At 40.6% G+C, this 14,683-nt stretch overlaps 1 protein-coding gene across 1 annotated transcript; it reads right to left on the bottom strand.

Annotated features, from left to right (window-relative positions):
* Window positions 1–685: 685 nt before the first annotated feature.
* LOC120524160 (olfactory receptor 1M1-like) lies at window positions 686–1,633 on the bottom strand. The gene has a single exon (XM_039746040.1). The coding sequence runs from the start codon at window positions 1,631–1,633 to the stop codon at window positions 686–688; it is 948 nt and encodes a 315-aa protein (XP_039601974.1).
* Between the last annotated feature and the right edge of the window lie 13,050 nt (window positions 1,634–14,683).

Raw genomic sequence — 14,683 nt, 5'->3', positions numbered from 1 at the left:
AGTTCAAGTGAAACAGTCGTATACTAACAGCACACAAAACACATGCATTTTGTTTTTGCCCGTTCCTAATCTTAAAAATCAGCGCAGTGCACACAAGGGAAACAACATGAACAAGGGATCAAGCTTTTGAATTGAAGAACCGCTTCACTGCTTCATTCGTTGATCAAGAGTCCTGCCTTCATTTTGAAAAGTGCAATCCCGTCTTGGTGGAAATTAGGGTTAGGGTTAATTCCAGCTGACATTCTTACCGGCCAGTTTCTGAATAACTAAGATTTTCTTCTAATTCTTGCCACCTACACCGACAGACTGTTTAAGCAGGTAATTCCACCAGTTGAAATTGTTCATGATCCATCCTATCTTCAAATTTAAAGAGTGTTAATACTGTAAGGGAACTTACAGCGGGGAAAATAAGTTTTGAATGTGTCAACGTTTTTTCTCAGTAAATATATTTCTAATAGAGCTTTTTAATGGGGCTATTGAGATGACATTTTCACCAGATGATGGTAACCACCAAAGGGATCCACACATACAAAGAAATCAAAACAAATAACTCCATAAACTAAGTTAAGTGGAATGACCCCGCTGTATTTAATCTCTTTTTCTAAAGGAAAAATTACCAACCCAATAATTGTAGGAAAGATAAAAGAACACAATGACATGGCACCATCCCACCCAGATGATCCCGTTAATAGCTGTCTGGAGTTGTTCTCTTCCCCGTCCACAGTCTATAAATGCTCCCCTTGATCTCCTTGTTCCTGAAGCTGTAGATGATAGGATTCATCATGGGGGGCACCATAATGGCTATGATGACCAGCACATTGTAAGCTTCTGCAGAGAGCTGCACTCCAACTCCTGGCAATATATAAGAGATCATGAGTGGCAGATAGAAAAGACAGACCACCAGAAGGTGGGTGAGAAGAGTGCTGAAAACTTTCTTCTTCCCATCTGCCGAGGAGATCTTCAGGGCAGCCACAACAATCCTACTGTAAGAAAACAAAATAATGACTAAACCTCCAACACCAGTGATTACTGTGGTGCTGGACAAAAGAGTGAGGTGCCTGGGGTCTTCGGTACAGGAAATATGAACCATTGTAACAAAATCACAGAAGCAGTACGGCAGGATGTTAGTGTGGCAAAATGAAAGCTCTGTAGCAAAAACCATGTAGGGGGTGAGGATGGCAGCTGCAATAACATTCACTAGGAAGATACTGAAGCAGACCGTCTTATTGGTGACAATAGAAGGATACCTTAGGGGGTACACGACAGCGACATAGCGGTCACATGCCATAACACATAAAAGAAGAGTTTCTGCTACCCCAAAATGATACACCACTGAGAGCTGAAGCAAGCAAGGCCCATAAGGGACAGTGTTGGCATTGAATGCGAGGACAGCCAGCATTCGAGGGATGAGGTTACTGTTGTTCACCACATCAATCGCTGCTAAGGTGCCGATGTAGAAAAACATGGGGCTCTGGAGATGAGGGTTTACTACGATGACCACAATTACCAGCAGATTACCACACAGCGTCACCAGATAGATGAGGGCAAGAGCCACGATGGTAAAAGTCATCTTGTCCTTTTCGATTGCACAATGCAGGACAAACTCAGACACGGTGACGGTGGCGTTGGGCATCTTCACGGGCTCTCCAGTTTAGCTAGAAAACAATAAAAGAAGATGAAGAAGTCAGTTTCTTTATGGTATCCAAGTGCTTTGTTATTTTAATGTTTGCTCATCCACATTCTTAAAATCACTTTTCTGGGGTAAACAGGTGTGCCTGTGCCATTGACTCTGAAGGTGTCATCACAATACATAGGCTACTTATCTGGAGAGCAAAGAGAGAATAGGATTTAATATTAGGGACATCTTTATTATTTCCCAATAGTTTTGCATGTTTGATTCTTTTTAATGTTTTTTTTATTAAGTTTATTAAAATATTTAATTGTATTTCTTGTATTTCACTTTTTCTCGGATGCTTTGGACAATTTCTCTAAACAGTCCTGAGGTTCCCTAATCCCGGGGTCGCCAAGTCCGGTGCTGGAGGACAAACCGTGGCTGCAGGTTTTCAATGTAACCCTTTCATTTTAATTGAGTGCCCTGTTTGTGCTGTTAATTAACTTCTTGTGAATTCATTTTAATCGAATTGCTTTTTTTTAAGATTTGTTCTCCTGAATTGTTTAATTTTTTTCCTTAAATGGCACCCAAACAGAAATGAAATATGAAGTGAGGGAGCCAACAGAAGACCAACTAAGTCAGGGCCTCAAACTCCAGCCAGTTGCTTAATGAGGTGCCGAGTCTTGTCGTTGATTAAACCCCGTTCTTTATTTCCGTGGCTTGTTGCTGCTCTTGTGTTGCAATGGCAGACATTTCTGAAATTGTTGATTTTCTCTTTTCTATAAGCTCTGTTAAAATGTTTTGTGGACCTGAGCAGATCAGCATTCCTGAGACCTTCACCTTTCTTTATTTTCAGATATGGTATGACGGACACCAGTTGTTTGGTGTCATTTTGTGTCTTGTTATTGTTTGGCTTCTAACTACGAATAATGAAACAATTCAGGGGTCTGTGTCTTCAAGAGCAAATCAATTAAAATTAGTTCAAAAGAAGTTAATTAGCAGAAAAATACAGGTCACTCATTAAGGGTTAAAATGAAAACCTGCAGCGACGGTGGTCCTCCAGGACTGGAGTTGGCAACCTCTACTCTAAACTGCACGTGAATTTCTCAAAACACTTCATACAGTGCAGCACAATAATCGGGATAGCCAGTGAAATCATAAGATGGAGAAACAATTGGCAAAAACAGAAGCATGGGTTCAGAAGAGGGAGGTTGTATTTTACCAACCTGCTGGAACCCTAACCCTAACCCTAACCCTAAGCAGCTGGAAGCTGAGCAGAATGGAGCAGATGATATTATTGATATGGAATTTCAGAAAGCATTTGATAAGGGGCCACATGAGAGGGTGGGCATGAAATTAAAAGAAGTGGGAGTTTAGGGTGATGTTTTTAGATGTGTGTAGAATTGGTTCAGACACAGGAAGCAAAGGGTGATGGTGTGAGGAACCAAATCAGAATTGGGTGTCGTTAAGAGTGGTGACCAGCAGGGGGCAGTGCTAGGGCCGCTGCTGTTTTTAATATAAACTGCTCAAATAATGAAGGAAACGCATTGAAAACACATCAGATCTCAATTGGGGGAAAAATAAAATCTCCAGCTGGCCATCTCTACTGCTATGGACTGATATGGTGATATGTTAGGAACGAAAGATGGAAACGAAAATTATCAACCTACAGAGAGAGGGCTGAATACACAGTGTTTATGGTGGATGTTACATTTCCTCATGCACGGACATTCACATCAACATTTCATCTGCATGATTTTTTTTATTGAAGAGTCCAAGAATAAAACTGGGAAAAAAAATCGTTAAAATGACCATGTGCGAGGAAAAGTAACATTCTTTATAAGTACCATAATTTTACACTGGATGTTACAGACTCACATCAAATGCATGTTTTTTTTTATATGATAATAATAATAAGCAGCTCACTACTCAAAGTGCTGAATGCAAAGCAGATGCAGGATTCAAACCTGTTAGCTCGCCATTGCTAAGCAGAAGCTTATCGACTGCAGGAGAAGCGTTGCCACTGTGACAACTGGTTGAAAATGAAACGCGTAAATACACACGTCTGCAAATGTCTTTTATTTTGTACCGAGTAATAGTCAGGCTTCAGCGACATGTTCAATTGAGCAAAATCTTTTTCTTTGGTTTAAGTCTTGAATAAAAGCATACTTGTGTTGTTACGACTTTTCCAAGAGTTTTTCTTGGCTATTTGGGCTTCACACATCCTACACTTCATGTCAAAATCATGCTATTATTACTATTAACATATGAAAACCATTTTCTGTTTTAGCCGCGTGTTCAGCATTTCTTGCCTCACATTTCCTCTGTCATTCTGTATTTACACAGATTGTTGTACTATAGACACGGAAAACACATGAAAGGTATGTATTTCAAATCACGGTATTTCATTACCTAAATAATTTCTTACAAACGCATCAAACACTTCAACACAGACTTCAACGGTAGGGTGATGCCTTCATCTGACTGAATGGGGTCGTGGCAGGCGGTGTTCTGCTGATCCACACATTTGCAAAACAAAAGCAGGCTAACAGCGCAGTGATAAGGAGCTACGAGCTGCTTGGTGTATGTCAGGGAAATTTAAGGAAAACATCAGAAGCTTCAGCGATTCTAGCGTTAATAAACTGTCAATTAGCGAAAGGTTTGATTGATTATTGGTCTGATATGAATAGAATTAATGCTGCAAAGATACAGCCATGTTCTCCTGACAATGGTCTGTTTTTATTTTATTTTATTTATAATGCGCACGCTAATTATATCATGCTTATCCTTTGAGGTTACCAATGCAAAAAGTGACAATGAGCCATAGTCATAATGTTATCTAAAGTATGCAGAACAACTGTGAGCATTGAAATTAAGTCAAGTAAAAACATAACTAATTCATCTTATGAGGCCAAAATTGGACTTTTAGAATGAAAGTAATAAATTGGTGTCAGATTGATGGTCGACACTTCAATTCAGTTATCACTATGGCGATGTGAAACTGTAATGAAGCTCAGTAGAGTGGAGAAAAGTAACATCTGTCTAAACTCCCAACCAGGTACACCACCAGAGTTGTGATTAGTGCTGGAGCGGTACTAAAACATTGACTTGCGTATCTGTATCAGCATTCAGACCAAAATAGCTCTGAAGCAAATAATGGATAACTCCCCCCAGTCCCAACCCATGCCCACTTCTCTCAACTGCTTCTCTCCCCCATGCCAGGAAACACGGGGTTCCTCCTTTCTCTGCCGCACCATCGCCTGTACCCCTGCTCCACCACATTTCATTAACAGGAGCGCAATCACTTGTTGGGCTGTCAACCACATTTACATAAAAATACTGTAAACATTCAAAGAGGCAGACGGTTCATCTAATAACCAATTATCAGCTAAATGTGTCTAATTAAGGATAAGCTAAGGGAGCTGACCATTAGGACACTGAAAGAATTGCTCTTGACACTGCTCTGTTGGTCCCCTAATGCTCAGCAGTGACTTGTGAGCGCTGTCCGCTTGCTCCTCGCTGAGAGAGACCCCCAACAGCTTGCCTCCTCACTATAATCGTATCACCAGGTCAGTCATGACCTGACTTTTGCCTTCTCCTTTCCTCCATTTACCTTCCTGACCCTCTTATCTACCTATTGTATAGTGCCTTTCATGTATGTTTCTATCTATCTCCCATCTATCCTGCTCAGGCTCCTTTTATATGTCACTGGCCACATGTGCTTTAATTATGAACCCCAGCTCACTCATGTGGAAAAACAGCTGCATCTGCAAGTGAATACGGGCTCCGTTAATTCCCTCATCAACACCCACTCATCCTTGCTACCACTTGCACCTACAGCCTCTTTTTTTTTTTTTAACATTTTTATTACCGTTTTGACTCGTGTACCACGCTCCCTCATTTTTACAAAGAAAATCGCGAAAATCATTTTGCCCCGTGTATGACGCACGTTGTGATTGTATAGGAAGCGTTTAGAGAGAGAGAGAGCGCAAGCCCAAGCAGAAGAAGTAAACATTACAGAATTACATTTCCTCGTGTATGACACATACCTGATTTTCTAATGCTAATTGTCGGGAAAAAATGTATGTAAATACGATATCTAAATTGTATCCAGTTTGCTTTGCCATGTATGCTCTTGTGATCGATCTGCCTCTTTTGTTTCTCTCCTGACCAGTTTCAGTTTCACTGGAGAGGAGCAGAATAGACTGTCACCCACATTTATAGAAAAATACATGATCAAAGAGGCGCAGTTTCTCTAATAACCAATTAGCACTTCAATATGACTAACTAAGAATAAGTATATGGGAGCAGGCTATTAAGACGCTGATGAAATGGCTGCTGAAATTGGGGTTTTGCAGTCTTATGTGAATAATAAATTCAAAATATGGCATAGCCATTAGCTACAGTAGTAATGCCTTGGCTGTATTTCTAAATTAAAGTAATGCAATCTTGATTTAAAAACAAAACGTTATCAATTTCTTTTGGAGTTGTGAAAATCTCTGGGTGTGTCAAGATGTTTGACTGGTAGTGATAAATAGATAGATGTGAAAGGCACTATATAATAGATAAATAATGTGTAAAAAGCACTATATAATAATAATAATATAGATAGATAGATAGATAGATAGATAGATAGATAGATAGATAGATAGATAGATAGATAGATAGATATGAAAGGCACTATATAATAGATAAATAGATAGATAGATAGATAGATAGATAGATAGATAGATAGATAGATAGATAGATAGATAGATAGATAGATATGAAAGGCACTATATAATAGATAGATAGATAGATAGATATGAAAGGCACTATATAATAGATAGATAGATAGATAGATAGATAGATGAAAGGCACTATATAATAGATAGATAGATAGATAGATAGATAGATAGATAGATAGATAGATACACACACACACACACTTGTGTCAGTGTGTGCACAAGAATTTTATTTGTAAAGCTAACGGTTATTTCCACTAGCCCTTATAGTTAACTAGTTTTCCGAAGATCCATTTTGGAAAACAAGTACAGTATATCACAGCAACACAAGAGCTCAATGTGACCTTTTTTATTTTAAGATTTCAATCACTATGAAAGTTCTTTTGAAATGATAACTTTAACGGCAGACGCTGTTTGACAGCTGGAACTTTATATTTGACCTTTTTTATAGCTTTTAATAAATTAAAGGCTTTACCTTGTTTAGTGTCGTTAGCTGTGCTCTTCTTTTTTAAAGTTCTTTCTCTAGTAAAAGTCTAATCTCAATCCTGTGACCACTCACGCTGATGTTCTGTGATTAAATGTCACTTATAGTGTTGCAGTTTAAAAACTTTCACCACTGGGCTTAATCTAATGGTCTCAGAAGAACTTGGACCCCTTGTGAGAGAGGAGGCCCAGATGGAGATCACTCAGTTTTCTCTGACATGCCTGCCAGATGCTCTCCTGTGACAAGTTACTCTCAAATCTAGAGAGACAATGACTAGCAAGATCTATTTTTGTTTTGATCATTTGTCACCTTTGTTGTTGCATGATGGGTTTGAGTGACAACCCGGAATGCTGCTGTCCTATTCATATGGATATGACATCCTGAAATGGGGGAGTGTGTTTAATTTATATTTATTTGTCGTTCATTTGAGATCCTGGAGCTCTTTTTTGTGCTGTCTAAAAGGCATTTTACATGAATAATGTGGATAAAGTTTGTTGAAAATACTTTCATCTGTTAATTATCTTCACCTCAGCCATTAGCAGGAGATATTTTTCATCATTTTTTGCAAAGCATGCAGTAATCAATTTTAATATTGTCATCACATCACAATTACACACACTTATCTTGACTAAGTTCATGTAAGCATTTCAGAGACAAATTGTGAAAGATGTCACCAAGCAGCTGCCTCACTCATTAAGTGCTTGGTACTCCTTTTTCAGACAGTGGTGCAAGTTAGATAATGTGTGCTTGTTTAATTTATTATTAACTTACCAAGAGACGGAGCATATATAAATCAAACAAGTGGCGCCGGTACAACTTTTAATTCCTTCATTATAAGTAATAAGCATAACAAGCAAGCACATTTTATTCATAAAGCACTGTGGTGTAGTGCATTAGGGGGACCGTGGTGGTACGTGTTTGTTTTAAATAAAAACAGTGCATCTCAGGCTCCATGAGGGTACTTGTGTTGTGCGTGGCTACAAAGCCATTCGGCCCAGGGTGTTAAATGAGGAAATTGGCTAATTGCGTTTGCACAGATTCATATTTTATGTCTATCTCAGGGGTTTCCAAACTTTTTCTATTCACAGTGAACTTAATGTTTCAAGATATTTCCATGGCACCCCAACTTAAACCATAGAATACTTTATAGTATAATACATTCCTGACAGTTGCATTGAGCAGTTGGCGGCTTGGTGCAATTAGTCATAAAAAGTTAAACGCGAATTATCACAAATGTTTAGAATAGTTTTAATCATTTCACTATGTGAACGCTGGCCCCGGCACAGACAGACGGACAACATTTTTGCACCCACACACTGTTTATTTACAATACACAACTATAAAAGTCTCATGCACTCACGAACCCCAGTGCTGCTGACACTGAATCCCCCAAAGTCCAGGGCCCACAGTTTCTGTGCCTTGCTTCCCCTTTTATGGGGAGCCGGATGGGCTCCAGCTGCTTCCCGGCACTTAACGGTGGCCACACCCCTGTGTGGCGGAAGTGCCGGCCGCGCACCCGGAAGCCGTCCGTGTCTCCGGTCGTCTTCCCCCCGGCACTTCCTGGTGTGGCGGAAGTGCCGGGCTCCCGGAATAATTAGGTCCTGGGGCGCCGCCTGGCGGTGGCCACCGGTCCCTACAGGGCTGGGCTTCCAAGCCCTGTACCCGAGGCCCCCTGCATAACCAGGACGGACGCCCCCACTCGGTCTGGAGGAGGCACTCGCCCTCCTCTGGTCCTCCAAAGCGTCCCAGCCGGGCTCCAGCCCCAGCCGAGGACCGCACGGGATAAACCGCATCGGCGCCGCCTGGCGGTGACCACGGGCCCCTACAGGGTAGGGTTTCCATGCCCTCGACCCGTGGCTTCCAACAGAACCAGGACGGACGCCCCCTCGCGGTCTGGAGGAGGCACAAGCCCTCCTCACGTCCTCCTGGGAGCCCGGCCGGGGACCACAACTATATGGTGCACCATATGGTTGAAAAATTGGGAGTGGTCTCCCCTCGACTTTCTCGTATACTCTGTGGACACTTTTTCTATAGTATCGTTTCTTGTGACTGAAGACAGAGAGATATAATTAAAGTTAGTAAAAAATCTTTTATTAATACACACCAGGCAAAGGTAAGATGACAGAGAAGCACAGTCCTAGGACACCTGCCCTTCATCTGCCCCGAGGGGTCGGTGTCCCAAATCTTTTATAGAGCCTTTGTCTTATGACTTTAGTTTCACAAGAATTTCAAACCGTTACATCTTAAAACATTTTGCTTAGATCAGCATTTACCACATCCTTTAAGTTCAGCAGTTGGTCACTTGTGGTTTTTTTTTGTTCGTTAGGAGAAACAAGAAGTTGCACTTGCACTATAGACAAAACAAGGCCTGCGTGGCTTTTGTTTCATACTCCAGATTGATCAATACTGATCAACTTTTTATTATTTTTCCACAACTCAGATATGGGATTGATATTTGAGGAGTAAACCACAAGACCATGATTATATATTTATATACTAGCCGTCCTCCACGGCTTCGCCAGTGTAGCAGTGAAACAGAACAATGAGGAAGGCCCTGTCCGATTCCCTACTCCTGACGTCACGCTTCCTCCTCCCCTCGGCCTGCAGCGTCTCCCTCGAATTAGCACAAATATATCGCTCCTGCAAGTGAACGATGATTCTTAGCGTGATGAGAGAAGTCGCAATGTTCAAGCAAATTATACAAAAAAACACGATCCAAATCTGTTAAGTAGTTCTCTTGTTCGTTAGCTAAGCGGAGGTAAGGTACACCCTGAGGCAGACACACGAGTGAGGAGATCCCCGCTGCCCTCCCCTCGGCCCGCTGCATGTCTCTCGGATTCGCGCAAATAAATCGCTGCTGCAAGTGAACTGTAAGTCGCAAAATCAACCGGAATGTTCAAGCAAATTATAGAAAAAAACCTGATTGAAATCCGTTAAGTAGTTCTCTCGTGAAAAGCAGACATACAGATATATAGAGAGATTATGCTTATTAAAGAACCATCAACAACAAATCAAATCAAATTAATAATATATTGAACAATTACTATTAATCTAAACTCGCATAAAAATTGGACTCTGCAGTTTGATGAATAAAAAAAGTACCACTTCTGGTTAGTGGAAATAGCTGAAAAATTGATTGAAATCTACGTTTTGCACCTAATACTTGTATGCAAAATTTGGTTGACCTAAGTGAAAGCTTACTCAGATTATCGTGTTTAGATAGACACAGACACACAGACATAATTCCAAAAATGGTATTTTTGGTCATAGGGAGGTCTAAAACGTCAAGATTCATCAAAATCTTGAGGTCACATTTTTGGACGATTACAGTACTCTCCCTATGACAAAGTAAATCGGACTCAGGCAGGTCTGAAACGTCGAGATTCATCAAAATCTCAAAATCAGATTTTTCAACAATTACAATACTTTCCCTATAATTCGTATATGAGAAAGTAAAAAAGGAGAACTTTCTGAATTATTTGACTATAATGACTGAACGATTCAAATTAAATATTTGTTGAGGTTTTGGTATGTTGTAATTTATTCAGTTCAAAGATTGAACTGCTAGATGGACTGTATTGTATTAATCTGCCTTTTAAAGATGAAACACTTAAAGTGCCAAACAATCGTCGTGTTGCAGAAAAACATGCTATTGTACTTAAAAGGAAACTTAAAAGGTATCCAACATTCCATGAGGATTACAAAATTTCATGAAAGACATTTTAGACAAAGGATATGCCATCAAGGTATCCACTGAACAGCGGACCCTTGATAAAAAGAGAGCGTGGTACATCCCTCACCTCCAAAGAAAAATAAGATTAGAGTGGTTTTTGACCAAGGCTTCTCATTGAATGAACAGTTGCTGAAAGGACCCGATTTAACTAATACACTCATTGGTGTTCTCACAAGATTCAGAGAGGAGCCAGTTGCTGTCATGTCAGACATTAAATCAATGTTCTATCAAGTGAAAGTTCCAGAAGAGGACATGGATCCTCTTTGTTTTCTGTGGTGGCCTGCAGGTAATCTAAACAATGAACTTGAGGAACACAAAATGACAGTGCATCTTTTTGGTACATCTTCGTCACCGAGTTGTGCTTCTTATGCCTTAAGAAGAACAGCAGAAGATGCAAGGGACACAGATCCAGAGGAAGCAGTTATAACACTGTGTTAAATCATTTCTATGTTGATGACTGCTTAAAGTCAGTTGCTATGGAAGAACAAGGCATAAAATTGGCCAAAGATCTTCAAGCCCTGTGCTTAAAGGGAGGATTTTATCTTACAAAAATGGATAAGTAATAGAGCACTTTTGTTGTCCATTCCTGAAGAAGACAGGGCAATAGATCAAAAGGACTTAGACTTAAGTCATGATTTGCTACCAGTTGAAAGAGCTTTGGGCGTTGAATGGTGCACACAAACTGACAGTTTCAAGTTTCAGGTAAAGTTGCAAGAAAAGCCTGCTACAAGACGTCGTATTCTGTCAGTGGTCAGTTCAATATACGACCCACTTGGATTTTTAGCACCAGTTAGAATAACAGAACTGAGTAAAGAGAAAAATGCTTGGGATAAAGAAGTGGAAGTTAAGTATGTTCAGCAATGGAAACAAATGGATGGACGATTTACAGCTACTTGTGGATTATAATGTAGACGGGTGCATTAAACCGCCTGGATTTGGTCACATCATCCATCCATCTTCTAACCCGCTGAATCCGAACACAGGGGTCTGCTGGAGCCAATCCCAGCCAACACAGGGCAGGAACCAATCCTGGGCAAGGTGCCAACTCACCACAGGACACACACCCACACACCAAGCACAATTTAGGATTGCCAATCCACCTAACCTGCATGTCTTTGGAAACCCACGCAGACACGGGGAGAACATGCAAACTCCATGCAGGGAGGACACGGGAAGCGAACCCAGACGGGTCTCCTAACTGCGAGACAGCAGTGCTACCACTGCGCCACCGTGCCGCCCGTTGGTCACATAATGACCGCACAAATGCATCATTTTGGAGATGCCTCGGAAAATGGGTATGGCACTGTTTCGTACCTCCTTCTGACTAACAAAGAAAATGAGCAACATTGTTCATTTCTAATGGGGAAACCAAGAGTGGCACCACTAAAATCTGTCACTATACCAAGGTTAGAACTTACAGCAGCAGTAGTAGCTGTCAAAATGGACAAAATGTTAAAACAAGAACTACAGATTTCCCTGCAAGAATTAATCTTTTGGACTGACAGCACCACAGCGCTAAGGTACATTGCAAATGACAGCGCACGCTACAAAACCTTTGTTGCCAACAGAATCGCAGCGATAGGTGAGCACACACAACCCTCGCAATGGAGGTATGTCGCATCTTCACAAAATCCTGCGGATCGGGGATCGGGCATCAAGAGGCTCGACAATAAAGAGCTTCATCAAAAGTAAGACTTGATTACAAAGCCCAAATTTCCAAAGAGACCGGATGAAGTGGACCTGCCTACTAGCGACGAATCGGAAATCAAAAGATGTATAGTAAATTTTGCAAGTGTAACAGAAAAAACTGAACCAGTAAAAAGACTTGTGGAGTATTACTCAAAATGGTTAAATTTAAAGAAAGCAATAGCTTGGTTCCTTAGTTTCAAAGAGGTGTTAATGCGCCTGAAAGAAGAAAGGCAATTCAATATAGTCAGTAAATCTGGACACTGCCCAGAGAAACAAAAAACACTGATTGCAAAACATATGAAGGAATACAAATCATCAATGAGACTAAAGCCACTGTCTCTAGATGACCTGTCTAAAGCAGAAAATTAACTTATTCGCCTTAGTCAACTACAAGCTTACCCAGAGGAGGTTAAAGCCTTACGTAAAAAATTAATGCGTAAAGAAAAGTAGCAAAATCATCAAACTGCACCCAGTGCTGCAAGAAGGAATATTGAGAGTTGGAGGAAGACTCAGTAAATCTGCTATGCCAAAAGAGGCAAAACACCCAACGATTATACATAAAAACTCACATATCGCTACACACATAATCAGTCACCCTCACCAAGAACTTGGGACACTGTGGACGTAACTACCTGTTAGCAGAGCTATGTTAGAAATACTGGGTACCTCAAGCAAATGCAGCTATCAGAAAAATAATTTCAAAGTGCACAACGTGCAGAAGATACAATGCGAAAGCAGGTGAGCAAAAAATGGCAGATTTGCCAGAAGATTGCTTAGCACCCAATCAACCACCTTTCACTAATGTCGGATTGGATTATTTTGGTCCCGTTCTTGTCAAAAGAGGACGAAGCTTAGCCAAAAGGTATGGAGTAATCTTCACCTGTTTAACAACTAGAGCCGCACATAGAGATTGCTCATAATTTAGACACAGATTCCTGTATCCAAGCAATACTCCGATTTATGAGTAGAAGAGGACAAGGTAAAATCATGTGCTGAGACAACGGAACAAATTTCATTGGAGCAGAAAGAGAGTTACAAGAAGCTACTAAAAACTTGGAATACGAAAAAATAACACTATGATACAAAAGGAAATCAAATGGATTTTCAATGCACCAACAGCCTCACATCAAGGCGGAGTGTGGGAAAGGATAGATAGATAGATAGATAGATAGATAGATAGATAGATAGATAGATAGATAGATAGATAGATAGATAGATAGATAGATAGATAGATAGATAGATAGATAGATAGATAGATAGAGTGAAAGGCACTATACAGTTACAATACAATACAGTTTATTTTTGTATAGCCCAAAATCACACAGGAAGTGCCGCAATGGGCTTTAACAGGCCCTGCCTTTTGACAGCCCCCCAGCCTTGACTCTCTGAGAAGACAAGGAAAAACTCCCAATAAAAACCTTGTAGGGAAAAATGGAAGAAACCTCGGGAAAGGCAGTTCAAAGAGAGACCCCTTTCCAGGTAGGTTGGGCGTGCAGTGGGTGTCAAAAGTAGGGGGTCAATATAATACAATATACAGAACAGAACAATTCCTTAAGACAGCATAATAATAAAAATTTTAGAAGTACGGTTTAACAGTAGATGATATGACATAATTAGGTTTGGATATTTTTAGAGTCCTGGAGACCTCATCCATCTAGCTGCCTCCCCATTTGGCCATGCCACGGCTGAAACGTTGCTCCGATGAAAGGACCCCTCTTTCCCATGACTCCTGTGATCCTCCATCAGGGATGACTTTACCATAGGCAGGCAAACAACTTGGCAGGTGGGCCGTGGCACCAATGCCACATTTGGGTACCGAGAAAGAAACAGAATAGGTGAGGGTTAGTATTCAAATATAATTATCATGTTACTTATGTTATAGTGCTAATGACTAACAACAGAGATGCAGTATGTACAGTTAATCAGCAGCTCTAGTCAGGATATGCTAAACTGAAGTAGTGAGTCTTCAGCCGGGATTTAAAGGCTGAGACTGAAGGGGCATCTCTTATGGAAGCAGGAAGACCATTCCACAGTTTAGGGGCCCTGTAACTAAAAGCTCGACCTCCCACTGTTATTTTATTAATCCTTGGAATCCTAAGCAGACCGGCATCTTGAGATCTTAATGTGCGCTCAGGTTTGTAAGTCATGATAAGTTCAGACAAGTAAGCGGACCTTGGCCATTTAATGCTTTATATGTTAAAAGGAGGATTTTGAAATCTGCCCTAAACTTAACTGGGAGCCAGTGTAAAGATTTAAGAACTGGGGTTATGTGTTCATATTTTCTTGTTCTTGTAATAATTCTTGCAGCGCATTTTGGGATTAACTGGAGGCTGTATAGAGAACAGTTTGAACAGCCAGTGAACACCGCATTGCAGTAGTCAATCCTACTAGAGATAAATGCATGAATTAATTTCTCACAATCCTGTTTATTTAGAAAGCGC

The sequence above is a fragment of the Polypterus senegalus genome, chromosome 2 (assembly GCF_016835505.1).
Source record: "Polypterus senegalus isolate Bchr_013 chromosome 2, ASM1683550v1, whole genome shotgun sequence".
In the NCBI taxonomy this organism is placed as follows: domain Eukaryota; kingdom Metazoa; phylum Chordata; class Cladistia; order Polypteriformes; family Polypteridae; genus Polypterus; species Polypterus senegalus.
This window is presented reverse-complemented; position numbering and strand designations above follow the sequence as displayed.

Coding starts and splice junctions, on each gene's coding strand:
- LOC120524160 (XM_039746040.1), bottom strand. CDS start 1,633: ATGCCCAACGCCACCGTCACCGTGTCTGAGTTTGTCCTGCATTGTGCA.